This window comes from Vombatus ursinus, unplaced genomic scaffold, assembly GCF_900497805.2.
Source record: "Vombatus ursinus unplaced genomic scaffold, bare-nosed wombat genome assembly UNPS02014909.1, whole genome shotgun sequence".
NCBI classification, from domain to species: domain Eukaryota; kingdom Metazoa; phylum Chordata; class Mammalia; order Diprotodontia; family Vombatidae; genus Vombatus; species Vombatus ursinus.
In genome coordinates, this window is record NW_020954687.1 from 3,087,168 (window position 1) to 3,102,958 (window position 15,791).

The 15,791-nt window shown below is 37.6% G+C and overlaps 1 protein-coding gene across 1 annotated transcript in view; it reads left to right on the forward strand.

Annotated features, from left to right (window-relative positions):
* The first annotated feature begins 392 nt into the window (after window positions 1-392).
* The window catches only part of KIF14 (kinesin family member 14), a 67,660-nt gene continuing 52,261 nt past the window's right edge, over window positions 393-15,791 (forward strand). Inside the window, exons 1-5 of the mRNA XM_027843358.1 lie at window positions 393-449; window positions 3,483-3,587; window positions 4,234-5,425; window positions 13,035-13,289; window positions 13,658-13,745. Coding sequence (XP_027699159.1) covers window positions 4,338-5,425; window positions 13,035-13,289; window positions 13,658-13,745 — 1,431 coding nt within the window. The 5' untranslated portion in view covers window positions 393-449; window positions 3,483-3,587; window positions 4,234-4,337. The remainder of the gene's footprint in view (window positions 450-3,482; window positions 3,588-4,233; window positions 5,426-13,034; window positions 13,290-13,657; window positions 13,746-15,791) is intronic.

Below are 15,791 nucleotides of genomic sequence, written 5' to 3' on the forward strand. Positions count from 1 at the left end.
TCTTATTCGCAACAAAGTCCACCACAGGGTCACCCTGCGGCTACTTCTGGCCTAGCTCAGTCAAGTTCCGAGGCAAGACCCTCTACGCTGGGTAGCAGCTATCCACGTCCCTTCTTTCTCCCCAGGGAGTGAGGCCGACGTAGGAGGATTCAGGCAGCGCGTAGGGAAGAGGTGGGCGGCACCCAGCGTTGCCAGGAAACCGGGAGGGGAAACGTCCGCTCTGCGCTCTAGCCTGCCCCCTCGCGCCCAGAAGCCTCTATTCCGGAAACCCGGGTGGGTGGAGCGGACGCACCGCCACACTGGAGCAAACTCAAACAAACTACGGTTTCTTCCGGCAGAGGGCGGGGCGAAGCGAGATACGGCGTCTGACTTGAGCTTCTGGCAGCCAATCAGCAGGCTGGGCGCTCATTCAAATCTGGCCCGGCGCGGGGACTAGGTTCGGGGTGTAGGTGAGTGTTGCTGCTGTGGGGAGCTCGGCGGTTACGGGTTCGGGTTGAGGGGAAGGGGACAGGCGGGTGGAAGACAGAGGCGGGGGGCGTTTATGAGAGCAGCCGACCAAGGGCCGGAGAGTAGAGGTCTTCCACCTTCATCACTTACTGCAGCTGTCCCCACCTCCACGTCGGGGAGGGAGGGAAGCAGCTGCGCGGCCCCGTGACGCTTGAGCACGCGCGAGGAACGGTGGGGGAGGGGAGGGAGCGCTGTCTGTCAGGCCGGGTGGGCGATGATAATTTATTTACCCATCAGGCCCTGCGGGATTGGTACCCCTGTGGGGAGCAGGAGAGGGACGGAGAAGTTTTGGGGTGTGGTTTCTTCCTGCCCCGCGTGCTAGGATTTCTTATCCACCCTGTAATAATCGTATTTGCGTCTTTTACCTTACCGAGCTGTCACACAAACAGAAAGATCTAGTTTCTAAAGTTATCCCAGACAGTCAATATAGAAGATGACTGTATAATACTTGGCAAAAATCAGTCTTGGCCTCAGTTTCCTCATCTGTAAAATGGGGGTAATAACACTTGTAACCCTTACCTCACAGAGTTGTCAGCATCAAAAGGATGCTTATAAGGGCTGTGAAAACCTTAATGCATTAGGTAAAGGTCGGCCTACACCTCTTTTAAGACTGTTGCAGAGCAGGTGGGGATTTGCATTGTTTGAGGAAGTTTCTTTATGGGAAGTTCCCACCAGTGAAATTGCTGTTCACATCCCCCAGGAGAATTATTAGAAAGTAGGGTCACAGTTGGAACTGGAAGGGACCTAGAAGATCATTTCGTCTGAGGCTTTAGAGTGAGGAGGATTTCTAGAATTCTTCCACATACTTTTTTAAAAAAGTATTTTTAAAAATTTCTGCAGTTTTTCCAGTAACTTGTAGTCTACTTAATAGGTTGGTTTGATTACAGGGTAAGCCATTTTTATAATAATGTTCATACATACAAGAATTTTAAAAAGTGCATTCATAAGAGTACTTAACTCTTTCATAGAACTTTTATATCTTTCATTTTATTCTCACAACAACCACTCCATGAGGCAAGTGGTTTAGGTGTTACCATTTTAGAGATCAGAAAACTAAAGCAGAGAGACGTTAAAATAACTTCTCTAGGTCAACCTAATGAGCTTACAGCAGGACTGGAGCTGAATGCAAGTTTCTTCACCTCCCAGCATAATGGCCTTTCTACGACACCTGGTTCCCATAAAGGTTTTCTTATTTTAGCTTTGCTTGCTGTTTGTGTTTCAGTCTGAGAGGTTGAGACTCCTCAAAGACCAGAGTACAGGACGGGGTTGTCTGGAATGAATTCACAGAGTTCTTTGAGTCAAGTTGGCAAAGATTTATTATGCTTTTCAGCGGGCAAGGATTCTTAAGGAACCTGTGGAGAGACTGAGGATGGTGCTGGGGTTTATATGGAAAAGGGCATGGGGAAGGAATGCCAGGGATACTAATTAAGTAATCTAAAAGTCTAGGTGTCTTTGGGAGCTATAGGGAGTATGCTAGACAAGGAGGGAGAAGTCGGAGGATCTTGGGAATCTGGCGGGAGGAAGAGTCCCTGGGCCAGCCAGGAACAAAAACTACTTGGACCAGACAAGACACCCCTCTCTCTCTGTCCTGATTAGCAGCAAGGAAAAGTTTTCTCAAAAGAAGGGAGCTTACTAAGGAATTGGGAGGCTTCCAGAGACATGATCTTAGGGCTGGGGGCAGCCTAGCATTCTCTCACCCAGCTTAGTGTAACTGCACAGTGTCCTTGGAGGGGAGGGACTGCCAGGGATAGTGTTTCTGAGGCCAGGGAGAAATTGGGGTCCAAGTACAGGCTCCCAAGCACCCCATCATTTGTCTAGTTGGTCTTCTTGTTTGATTTATACTGTAAATTCTTAGAAGGGAGATTGCTATTTTCCAGTTATTCAACATTGCAAAAATTGCAAGCAGTGAATTCTTAATATTTATTGACTGTGCCATTTGTCATTTGTCTTTTGCTGTAGTATGACATCACATTTACTTTTCTTGTACTTATATCTTATCTCATTAAGGTGATAAGTTCTTTGAGGTTATGCAAGGTGTATCATAGTCTTAGTGTCTTTCAAAGTACCATGCCTATTGAAAATGTTCAATACTTGCTGTATAAATGGCATTGATAAAGAAGTAACTTTTAAGGAAGGCTAGTTTAGAAGTCTATTTTTCTTCCAAAGAACCAGTTTACATGGTGACCAAACTAATATATAATCTCTGATGCTTAAATAAGTTATCTTCTTTTAATTATACCAAAAATCCAACAAAAGATAGGAAGAAAGCACACTAGTATAGGAGCAGTTTTGAGCATAATCTTTGTAGACCTGCATTTAATGTGAAATGTTTAGTGAAGATGATAAATCCATAAAATTTTCTAAAAAGTAAACATAAGCCACATGAATATTGGACTAATTTTTAAATTTTTTTTCAGTTAAAGCTGTCCCTCCTGCCTTTAGTTCAACTCTATTCCTTTGTGATTTCATAAGAATATAATTGTTTAAATGGCCCATTTGTACTTCCATCTTCTTTCCTTCACTTTCCCTAAAACTTCTTTCACAAAGCCTACCCTTCCCATTGCTTTTTAGAACTTGGGGGATCAAGGAAGGTGAAGGACAGAGTTCTCTAACATCCACAGATATTAACCTATTACCCTTTAATGACAGGAACTGGTCACAGAGAGAACTCAATTGATCCTCAATTGGACAAAGATTTTAAGCATCATATATGTGTAAAGTACTGCACTAGGGATACAAAGACATTTAACTTAGTTATCTTGATACTAGATCTTAAATAGAATATTTCGTTGGATCTGTGAGTTTATGATTTTTGTACCGTAACTCCCCCTGTACTTCATTCTGTGTGATTCTTATACATATCCATCCATAAATTTAGATGGGCTTTATTTTAGGGAAAAGCTTAGTGTTGGTATAATCACTGCACAGCTTCCCCAAAATGATCTCTTTTGTTTTCTTCCTCTGTTTAATTTCAGGCTCAGTTCATTGTCTATCTATATATTCTGCTTATTGAAGATGTGCACATTAATGGAATGGTTATATGGGCTATCCACTCAACTGTGTCATCATCTGAACAGCAGGTATACTTCATTCACTTGTATTTTTCTGCGTAGATAGGCTGAACACTCAACTGATTATGAATCTCATTTAGAAGGCTGTGTAGTTTTCTTGGGCTCAATAACATCGGCACAATGTTATCTACAAATAGGAACATTGTAGTATGTCACCATCTATAGGTAATCCCTGTTCCCTTTGGACTTTTCACTGAACATTTTTCCTTTGGCAAGTGTATGTCTCTGTTCTGTGCCTCTATTGATAGGATAAAGGGATTGTCAAATAAAGTTTTCTTTGATGTGTCTTTCAAGAAATCTTGTGTGATTTAAATATTCAAGAGAGATGCCTTGTTGATGGGAATCTTTAAGTTTGTATTTTGTCCTACCAAATCAAGAGCTTGTTCAAAGTTAACAAACAGTAACCACAGTGGGAACTTGTATTTGTTAATACCTTCAGTCATTTGTGATACTGTAAAGATGTGATCTTTTGTAGGATATTATTATTTGCTAAAGCCCACCTATCCCTTTCTCATGTAAGCAGCATCTTACTAATATATGTAGTATGATTTCCATAAGTAGTAGGTTTCTTAGTACCCTAAAATGTTTTCTAAGTTATAAATGTTTCTTTTAAGCTTGTCTGAAATTTAATTTTTTTCTTCTTTGTATTTGACAGATTTTAAAAAGATGTCATTAAGAAAAGACCGGAAATCAAATGCATACTCAAAGAGTTTAAATTCCACAGCTTGAGTTCTTTTTTAAAGACTTCTTGTTATTAATATGTCAATGTACAATACAACTTTTATTCAAAATCGCAATGATACCCTTGGTTTATCTTCACAAAATAACTCATCACTTACTGCCTTTACCCAAAGTGGCAGACTTAAGCAACATGTGAAATCAGAGATGCCAGAGTGTGAAAATGATCCATTATTAAAATCTCTAAGTAAAATCAAAGAAGTAAATAGAACCTATGTTATTTCAGCCTGTAAAAAAGTACAAGATGCACCCCTCACACCTAATGTGGAAGGGAAGTTGGCACTCCAAAGAAGAACTAGAAAAATTCAAGAACCACTTTTGCTTGGTAGTCACCCACAGGAAGAAACAACAAGACAACCTACGGTGCAGTGCTGTATAACAACAGACTTTCTGGAAAGGGGTAAGACAAATAAAAATGTGCCAGATGGAGTCTGTAGTAAGAAGGCTGCTTTGGAACAGAGTAATAAAAATGAAAAGACAACAAACGCTGATAAACACTCTTTTGTTAAATCTGTTTCACCTGTAGTTGAAGATATAAAACAAAGAAAAACAACTAATGATGAAAAGTACAAAGAAAAATGTTCAGTTCTCAGTGCAGAAACTGGAAACCTTTTACCTGATAGGTGTTCTGTTTTTCAAACAATTGAGTCACAAAGTCAGAACGAAGTTAGTAGATTGGGACACTCAGCAGTAACGAAACCTATTCAGAATACATCAGATATAAAGATAACTACAACAGGAAACTTAAGTAATACAAGTGTTGGAAAGGAAATAATGAAAAATTTAAATAATAAATTTGGAAGTGTGGAAAAACCAAGAACACCCAGACGATGGATTATGGAAGAAAACAAATTTACACCGAAAAGTAGTACTCCTCAGGAGAGAATCACAGCTTTGTCAGTTCCAAAAAATAGGTCATGCCTTCAAATTATGCAAAAACAAAAAAGTACACCTAGTTCTTTTCTTGAAAATAAAAGGGGAAGATCACAAGAAAATACCTTATTGAGAGAAAAAACTATAGTTCAGAACACGCATAGACAATCAAATCATTTGAAGGTAGAGAATAGTCAAGTGACAGTGGCTATACGAGTGAGACCCTTCAGCAGCAGGTATGTACATATTTTTGACATCAAAATCCAAAATAATTATAATAGATGCATTTATGTTTCATCTACTTTTGACAAGTAAAAGTAAATCCCATTTTTAAAGCAATTTAATTTAACAAAGTACTTACTTTACAACATCTCTTTGGGTGGAAATGGAAGTATTAAGGTTTCTATTTTACAGATGTGGAAATTGAGATATTGAGTAGTTGAGTGACTTGCCCCTGCTTACCCAACAACTGAGTGTTGTAGTAGACACTGAAATTCAAGGTCCTTCTAGTTCCAAGACCCATTTTTGTTTGTCTTAGATACTAAAGTGTTTTTGGCAGGCAAAGAAAGGGACTAAGGCAGGAGTGGGGAACCTGCAGCCTCGAGGCCCTCAGGTGTGGCCCTTTGACTGAATCCGAACGTCACAGAGTATTTACTCTAGGGTCCTTTCAGGCACAGAGCTGTATGAACAAAGACATAGAAGTGGAAAAGGGTAAGGTGTATTGGGAGATAGAGAGAGAGAGTGGTCCAATTTGACTGCAATGTAGCGTTCTTGGAGGAGAGTAGGATCACAAGATCTTGGATCTAGAACTGGAGGAAGGGACCTCAGGATCCTGCTTCATTTTACATACAAGAAAACTGAGGTTGAAAAACTTTAGTGACTTGCTCAAGGTCATTCAGCTAGTAAGTGTGTGAGGCGGGACTCCAACCCTGAGTAGACCAGACTCTGGAAGGCCTTGAAAGCCAAAAATGTTATTTACTTGGCAGGCAAATAGGGAGTCAAGTTGTTACGTGACTGTTACTCCTTTCCCTTTTCCACCTCCATGCTCATGTTTATATAGTACCCTATGTTTGCAGGACTCCTCTTCTCTTTGTCTACTGAATTCCTCCACATTCTTTGAAAGCCAAATTAAGTGGCATCTATGCGAAATGTTCCAGTGATCTACAGTTTCATGACTTCTCTGCCTCTGTTCAGCAGCATATGAATAAGAAGGGAGGTAGAATATTTCTCTAGTTCTTCCAGTCATTCAACAAACATCTGTTAAGCCCTTTCTGTGGGCAGACCACTGCATTTAGTTCATTCAGATACAAAGTTTATGTAAGACATCCTTTTACTCATGATCCTAGTCTACCAGGAGATAATATGAATAATTATAACAGTGTTACTAAGAGATAATATGGATAATTATGACAGTATTACTAAGAGGTGCAGAATAAAACTGCTTTTTAAAGTCTTTGGCAAAAGATGCCTTGCTTAAGGATAGAGCAACGGACTTGAAGTCAGCAAGAATTGAATTCAAATCTGGCCCCAGACGTTTTCTATCTGTGTGACCTTGGAAATGTCACTTAACTGCTATAAAATGGGGATAATAATAATACCTACTTTCCAGAGTGGTTGTGTCAAAAGACATAGTATCTGTAAAGTGCATAGGGTGCTTGATAAAAGTTTCCTTCCTTCCTTTCCTATTTCCTCTAGGATTAAATATAAACTCTTCACCTTATAAGGGTTACTTTACATATAATATTAAAGCAGTTGGCACAATGCATAGAGTGCCAGGCCTGGAGTCAGGAAGACTCATCTTCATGAGTTCAAATCTAGCCTCAGACACTGACTAGCTGTGTGACTCTGGGCAAGTTATTTAACCTGGTTTGCCTTAGTTTCCCCATCTGTAAAATGAGCTAGAGAAGGAAATGGCAATATAGTCTCTTCACCTTAAAGCACTTACCTTTCTGGTCTTTTAACACATTGCTTCACCCTGTGTATGGACCAACAATACTGGCCCATCTGCTGCTCTGCTTTCATTCTTCATGTCTAGTCTCTGTGCCTTTGCCTTGGCTGTGCCTGTGTCTAGGATGCTATCTTTCCTCACTTCTGCCTCATGGATTCCCCGTTTTACTTCAAGACTAAGCTAGCTCAAGTGCCACCCTGAGCAGGAGACTTTTCCTTGTTCCCCAGATATTTCAGCCTTCGCTTCTTCTGCTGTTTTGCATACATCTTATATCCTTGTGTATTTACATATTATCTGCCATTCAAATGAAAGCTCCTTGTGGAGCAGGGACTGTTGTGCATTTAGCTTTGTATCCTCCGCATTTCACTTAGAGCTTGGCATATAGTAGAGACCGATTAAATATTTGTTGACTAATAAATCAGACACAAAGAATATTGCTGGGGGAAACAAACCTTAGGAGATATTTATTGAGGCTGGTGCCTTAGCTGGAGGAAACTAATGTATGGAGTAGAAAACGGGGAAAAGGAAAATCAGAAATTACATTTGAACATGGCCCAGGGAGATGCTGACCAAATTATTAGGGCAGGATACCCTGTGGGGTGGTGGAGGTGATGCCTAGGGCCAAAAAAAAAGAAAATGCCCTCATTATCTAAACCTCTTGGGCTTAAAAAGGGACTTCAGCCAGAGCCTGGGGGACAGAATTAGCAAGCTTGGGGATAGACTAGCAAGAACTTGACCTAAAAGGTCAGAGCTGAGGGAAGGAGCCTTTAAGAAGGAAAGTGATTTAACTAATAGAGAGTATCTAGAAGTGACTGTGTAGAGTTAATTGAGTAGAATGAAACTGTTTGTGATTTCCTATATTTCTGAAAAGACAGGTAGGTAGGTGGTGCAGTGGATAGAGGGCTGGGTGTGGAGTCAGGAGGATGTGAGTTCAAATCCAGCCTCAGATACTTACTAGCTATATGACCCTGGGTAAATCACCTAACCCTGTTTGCCTCAGTTTCCTCATCTGTCAAATGAGCTGGAGAAGCAAATGGCAAACCACTCCAATATCTCTGCTAAGAAAACCCCAAATAGGGTCAGGAAGAGTCAAACACAACTGAAACAAATGAACGACCACAATTATTTCTCACAGATGCTTGGTTGTTTGATTGTAGTTTGGAGAACTGTGTTCTGGTTGAATTGTAGCCCTGTAATCATTAATAAATCCCTGAGCCTCACCTATAAATATTAGAAAACTGGAATTTAAACAAAGAATGTAAGGTCTTTGAGTAAAGGGACTGTTACATTGTTGTCTTTGTATCCCCACAGAGGTTGGCACAGTGCCTGGTACATAGTAGGTGCTTAATAAATGCTTGTGATTGATTACATATGTAAGAAATTTTTCTGAAGAAATTCTGAATATTTATGTGCTGCATGTGTTAAAGTATTCAGAATAATGGAGAAATAATATACCTTTGGGAACTAGTCTTGTATTAGAAATTATTAGATAGTAACTACTTTAGTTCAGTTGTTTTAGTTTTCTCAGACTCTTCCTGACCCCATTTTGGCTTGTTTGGGCAAGGACACTGGAGTAATTTGCCATTTCCTTCTCTAGCTCATTTTACAGATGAGGAAACTGAGGCAAACCAGGTTAAATAACTTGCCCAGAGTCTCACAGCTAGTCAGTGTCTGAGGCTAGATTTGAACTCATGAAGATGAGTCTTCCTGACTCCAGGCCTGGCACTCTATGCACTGTGCCAACTGCTTTAATATTATATGTAAAGTAACCCTTAAATCAGGGGTGGGGAAACTTTTCATGTTGGAAGGCTGTATTATGTTTAGCTGTAATTAAATAAGGCCACATTAAAGAAACTTCAACTATATATACTTAAAAATGTACATTATTTTGTAAAAATCTAACTACTATGTACTTAATATTTTCATAAAATGAAAACTATGTGTTAATTTTAAAGTTAACTAACATTTTAATGACTTAGTTGTGTCTGCTTTTTGTTGGAAAGCAGTTGAATATTTGGTTGCAGCATGGAGGTCCGCAGTTTCAGTTGGTCCTCTAGATGGGTAGCAATCATTTGTGACCTTAAAGGAGTCTTGATTTGAGTGAGGTAGGAGAATGTAGATTTGCAACAATAAGTGGTTGAAAAGCAGGAAAGCATTTTTTGGGCATGATGTCGAAGGCATGGGTATTTTGCATTTTTCCATATTTCAGTTGGATCTTTCTTGTTGTCAGACGGTGACTTTAAAATGTCATCTACTTAGAGCTCAATCAATTCCGTCTGTAGTTCTTTAGGTGCCTTGGTGATATCAACTAGGTGAGGCTGAAATGTAATTTCAGTGTGACGTCATGATTCTCAAAGTCAGTGAACCTTTCATTGTATTCTCCAATTAATAGGTCTATAATAGCTGCATATTCTTCAAATGATTTGCATATATTATCCTGCTTATCAATGACCTTTGCTAACTAGGGAAAATGTTCATCCAAAATTTCCTTTTGAAAGATAGCTTTTTTTGAAATGCTTGGATTTTTTTTTTTGCCACATGTCATATATAGACTTAGTTTTATCTTCCAAAGAAGTATTTAAGTTGTTTTAATTTGACATGATATCGCATAGAAATGCAGCATTCCTATAGAAATCTTCTTTCAATAATTCACATTGCTGATTCTGTTCTTCATAAAATTTAACTGTTTTCACAAAGATAAAATTTTGGGTAATACGTGTCCCTGTGATAGCCAATGCAGTTTAGAATGACATGGCAAATCCACACTGAATACCTCATCTTTCAACTTTAGCATATTACAAAACTGATGATGCCATGTTGCATTTGCGTGAATACAGTTAATAATACTTATAACTTGTTGCAAAGTGTCACTTAAAAAAGTAGCTTTAACACAAAGATTTTGCTGATGCAAGATACAGTGAAAAGAAATGAGAGCATCTGGATCTGTTAATACTTTTTTTTTGTCTGTGCAAATAAACCCTTCATGTTTTCCTGTCATGGAAGGTGTACCATCTGTACATACACTCACTGAATTTACCAAATTCAGTCCAGCTCATGACATTTATCTTGAAAGTTGAAAATATCTATTCCCTGTGTTGTTTGCAAGAGTGCCCAAAGTGAGTAACTCTTCGTAGCAAAGAAAATCTTCTGTTATGACCCAAATGAAGTATAAAACTTGCACCAAGTCAGTAGTATCAGTTGATTCATCCAAAGCGATTGAATAATATATTTTCCTTTTGAAGTATTGCATGAAATTATTCTGTTAAGTTGAAGGCTAATTCATGCTGCTAATCAGTTATTATCCTTGAAAGAAGCAGTTGTTTGTACTATCGGGGTCTCAGCATCCTACAGCTTTGACATTGCATTCTTTCACAATTTCTACATCACTGAATGATTTCCCTTTTTTCCTGAGTATATAAAGCTACTTTATAAGTTGCTCCAATGGCATTATTTCCAGGTCTTATTGCTGCTTGAAAGAATTGTCTTTGCTTTTGCTTTTCATCTTTTAATTTCTACAATACAACCTTTCATGCCACTCCTTCTAATTTAAAATATTTGTGGTGCTTATGAGTGTTTTAATGCTGATGAGCATTGAATTACTTTAATGTTGATATTACAGTATCACAAAACAAACAAATCATCTTATCTTTAACAGAAACAAGATAATATTGTAATTCCCAATCCTCATTAAAAAAATCTGTTTTCTTCCTTCAGTGTTCTCTTGGTGGTCTTTGACATGATGGGCTGTTAAGCAGACAGAATTAAAAAATACTGTTGAGCTGTGCAACTATTCACAAATTCCACTTCAAACAGAAACACAGTGCACCATTGTCAAAAGCTAATAACAGACTGGTGTACTCAACCCTCATAAACTCTTGTCAACCAGCCTTATGAGGTAGTAGCTCCAGTCAGATGGGGGAAGTTAGAACTAAATAATGAGCGTAGCAACCATCAATTTAGCCCTTATGGCTTACTAATGTTCTAATTGTGCTGGTTGATCTGGGAGGATTATTTTGTTGAAACTTATTTTATTTTTTGATATTTTAAATATGTTAATTTTAAAAAGGAAATAAAAATATAAAAGATGAACAAAGATGTATTAATAAAAAATAAAAGGATTTGTTCTGTAAAATTTGGATTCAGTCAAAAGGCCACACTTAAGGACCTAAAAGGCCACACGTGGCCTTAAGGCCGCAGGTTCCCTACCCCTACCTTAAATACTTTTGTCTATAGGACCTTGTTAGTAAGGTCAGAATTTAACTGGAATTCAATATATTTGATGTTTTCAAGGTGCCAGTGTAGTGGACTCAAGACTTTTAGCATTTGTAAAAAAAAATTATTCAAATGATTTAAATGGTATATATTTGTAATTTTATGAAGTTAACATTAACAGTGAAAGTACCAGAAAATTTTTCAAAATTGTTGCAGCAATATCGGTAAACTTGTGGATTATCTCTTTATTACCCTGGAAATAGGGTAATTGAAGTTTGATATCTTAGAATCATAGATTATTAGAGTTGGAAGGGAGTCTAGAACCTAGACTAACCTAGTCTAGAGTATAGTCCAATCCTAAATTCAGGCCTACTATTTGTAAGTATAAACATATATTTAGAAGATACCTTAAATGTCTTCTAGCTCCACTCCTGTCCCATTTTACAGATAAGGGCTCCATTCCCTAAATCTCCAGTTGCCTATTGGACATTTTGAACTGACTATCCTGTACATACCTTAAAACTCAGCATGTCTTAAACCAGGGGTGGGAAACCTGCAGCCTCCAGGCCATAGATTCCCTACCCCTGAAACTGAACTCATTAACTTTCCCCCCAAACCCTCCGCTCTTTTAAACTTCCCTGTTACTGTAAAGGGGCAGCTAGTTGGCACAGTGACTAAAGTGCCAGGCCTGGAGTCAAGAAAACTCGAGTTCAAATATGGCCTTAGACACTAGCTGTGTGACCTTGGGCAATTCATTCAAGTCCCAGTGCCCTGGACTGAGACTATAAATTGCTCAGGTGTTGATTTGCATCGGGAGAAGAAGGCATCTCATTGACAGCTCCCTATGCTAATAATATCACAGATTTATTAAAAAGAAAAAGATCACAGCAAGCATTGCATTTAGTGTTTATTCTTTGTCTCCAAGAAATAGATAATCCTTTTCCTGTTAGTCTCAAGGTGCAAACCAATTAGTCTAGGAGTAATAAACTTGTAAACTCAAATAGATCAGTAATTTATAGCAAGGTCATTTTTCAAATTAAAATATTGATTAAAATGCATTTAGGACAGTAGAAAAAATTGCTGGCAAAGTAGTGAAGGAATTTAAGGCCTTGGAGTAGATATTGATAATAATGGGAAAAAATACAATATTTAAGTGTTTGCCTTTGATACCAGAAGACAATATATATTTAAATAGACTATATTTGATAGATTATCCATGAGTTTTTTGGAAGGAATTGAAATTTACAGATACACATATACACAGACACACACAGAGTACTGTCACTATATAACATTTACCACAGACAGGAATTTAGTATATGGTAGGTCCATACTGAACTTCATTCTGAGGGTGTTAGTTATTAAAGTACCAAAAAGACTTTATACATTGAGGTTTCTGTATAGATACATGTCATTCAAGCTAGATTGTAATTGATGGGAGATATGACTTTTTTTTTTCCTACTGAAAAGAGGTAAGAGTTAGACTTAAGGAAATAATAATAATATTTTCATGTCTTTTCTCCATATAAAATTCAGTTATTTTTTTCTAGTTATATTTTCAAAAGTGGAAGTTTGCCTATGAAAGACAATCATGTTTCAAATAATTATAAGGTCTTGATTTTATACCAGACAAAAAGAAGAAACACATTAATTGTAATTTTTTCCTCTTTTATTTCTTTTTAAAGAGAGAAAACTGAAAAAGCATCTCAGGTAGTCTTCATGAATGGCCAAGAGACAACTGTGCAACATCCTGACATGAAACAAACTTATAATTTTGTTTATGACTTTTCATTCTGGTCTTTTGACAAATGTCATTCTAACTATGCAAGCCAGATGACAGTCTATGAGACGTTAGCAGTGCCACTCCTGGAAAGTGCCTTTGAAGGTTACAACACTTGTCTCTTTGCTTATGGACAGACTGGCTCTGGAAAATCATATACGTAAGTTTTATTGTATGTACAATTGTTTAGATGCTTATTAAACTTTTAAACTATATATTTATTAAACTTTAAATAAATAAACTCATGGCAGAATTGCCACAGTGTTAGGGCACATGTTGGGAATGGGGAGTACTCTATTACCACTTATCTTTTATCTTACTTCAGAATTCTTACCCCTCAACCTAGAATAAGTTTCTATTGGACATTCAGTTTTTCCTCTAATGGCTTTTAATGTTTTGGGGATATAGTCAAGATAATACAATACAACACAATATAATGTATGGCTTTAATTTATCATGGCCAAAGAAGCTAGAAAGTATTTTTTTTTTAAATTATAGTCTTTCCTTATTATAATGTTTTCTTTCCAGCATGATGGGATTTGGTGAAGAACTGGGGATAATTCCCAGATTTTGTGAAGATCTCTTTTCTCAAGTAGCCAAAAAAGAAACACAAGAGGTATGACCTTGGAGTATTTGTGTACTGTATGCTTATTCTGGAAAAGTGTACTAGAAAGCTTACTAATTAAAACAAATTGAGGTAATAAATAAAGTGTTATAAGGGGACAGATTTTATTTTAAATTCTTTTTTATTGTTATATTCTCTGTGTGTGTGTTGTAGGGGGCAAAATTGAAATTGGGGAACCTGTCTGTCTCTAGCAGTAGATCATGATGATTGGCTCATCTATCTTCTTTCTGCAACTTCTCTGGTATTTGTGGTATATATATGATGATTAAGACCTTTGGTTACTCTGATCTACTACGTATGTTCACCATAGCCGGGAAGAGAAAGGGAAGAAGGGAATAAGCATTTATATAAGTGCCTACTATGTGCTGGGCACTATGCTAAGTGTTTTTTACAAATATGATCTAATTTAATTTTCACAACAATCCTGTAAAGTAAATGTTGTTATTAGCCCGATTTTGTAGTTGAGTAAACTGAGACAAACAGAACTTGCCCAGGGTCACACAGCTAGTAAATGTCTGAGATCAGATTTGTATTCATGTCTTCCTTTACGGCAGGCTGGGTGGTGTATCCACTGAACCAACTAGTGCCTCATATATAAGCAGAGACCTGTAGAGGTGACTAAAGATCATATTCTGTGCCTTCTGTATCAAAAAATAAAAATATTTTTGTGACTTCTATTGTTAGCTAAACCTATATAAAGTAAGATACATTCCCTGAATGCTCTCTAAGCCCCAAGGATCATATCTGCACTTTGAGTAAGCTACTAACAATGATATTGAGTGGATAGAGCACCGGCCCTAAGTCAGGAGGACCTGAGTTCAAATGTGACCTCAGACCAAAACACTTGACACCAGCTGTGTGACCCTGGGCAAGTCACTTAACCCCAATTGCCTTAAAAAAAAATGATAGTGGTACTCATTCTGGTGGTTGCCTAGATCAGTGGTGTCAAACTCAAATAGAAATGAATCCCAGTGGGTTGCATACTGAGTAAGAAAGCCACAGATTAACGCCTATTTTTATTGTATTTTTATTTATTTTGTGAAACATTTTCCAATTATATTTTGATAAGACTTAGGCTGCACTCAAGAGTTTTGAGGCTGAGTTTGACACCTGTGACTTAGATGTATGATCTTTTAAGTATAATGTTTTCAGAATAAAAATAAATGAACTCTTAGCCAGTGGTATTACATACTATTATTCTTTATTTTCAATATATAATTATATAATGCACAATTAATCTTCATTTTGTGAGGAAAATCCTGTTGTATAGGAAAAGTACAAAAGAAGAAAAAATGTACATTCTCCTAGTACCTCATACCGTAATTAAATTAGGTTCTTCCACATAAACTACCAAGTCTCTTTGAAGATGTTTGGAAATTTGTATCTCTTCCAGCAGCACTTATCCAGGCAGAACTGCCACTGCTAGTTGCTTGTTGCCTGTCTTCTAGTTTTCCAGGCAAGAGCCATCCTCCTTAATGATGGGACTCAGACCTAATTGCTTCAGCTGTTAATATACATTACCCCATAAATGTGATAGAGTAAAACTCTTGTTTGCCTGTACATTCAGGGAACTTAGCCCAAATCAAACAGGAAGAAAATGGCATTTGTGTAGACCTTACTCATCCAGTGATTGCTTTCTTTTCCAATCAAGAGAAAGTGGCCACTAAATAGAAACATAATTTTGTGCAAGGACCATTTATTTCTCATATGTCCTAGTTTCTTGTAACTCAGAAATATGTACTTGAGAACTTCACCTTTCCTTTTGCTGCTTATATGCTTGCTGTTAGTGTCATTTACTAAAAAACTGTTAGGAAATTTGCTGCTTGGAAATCAAACTAACTTCTTACTGAAAAATACCTATTCGTCTATTTTTCAAATGGATAGATAGAGATATAGATAAACACACATATATGTCTCTCTCTCTGCTTTATATTATGTATATATGTGTGTATATATACACATATATGATATACATACACATATACACATACGTGTGTGTGTGTGTGTGTGTGTGTGTGTGTGTGTGTGTGTGTGTGT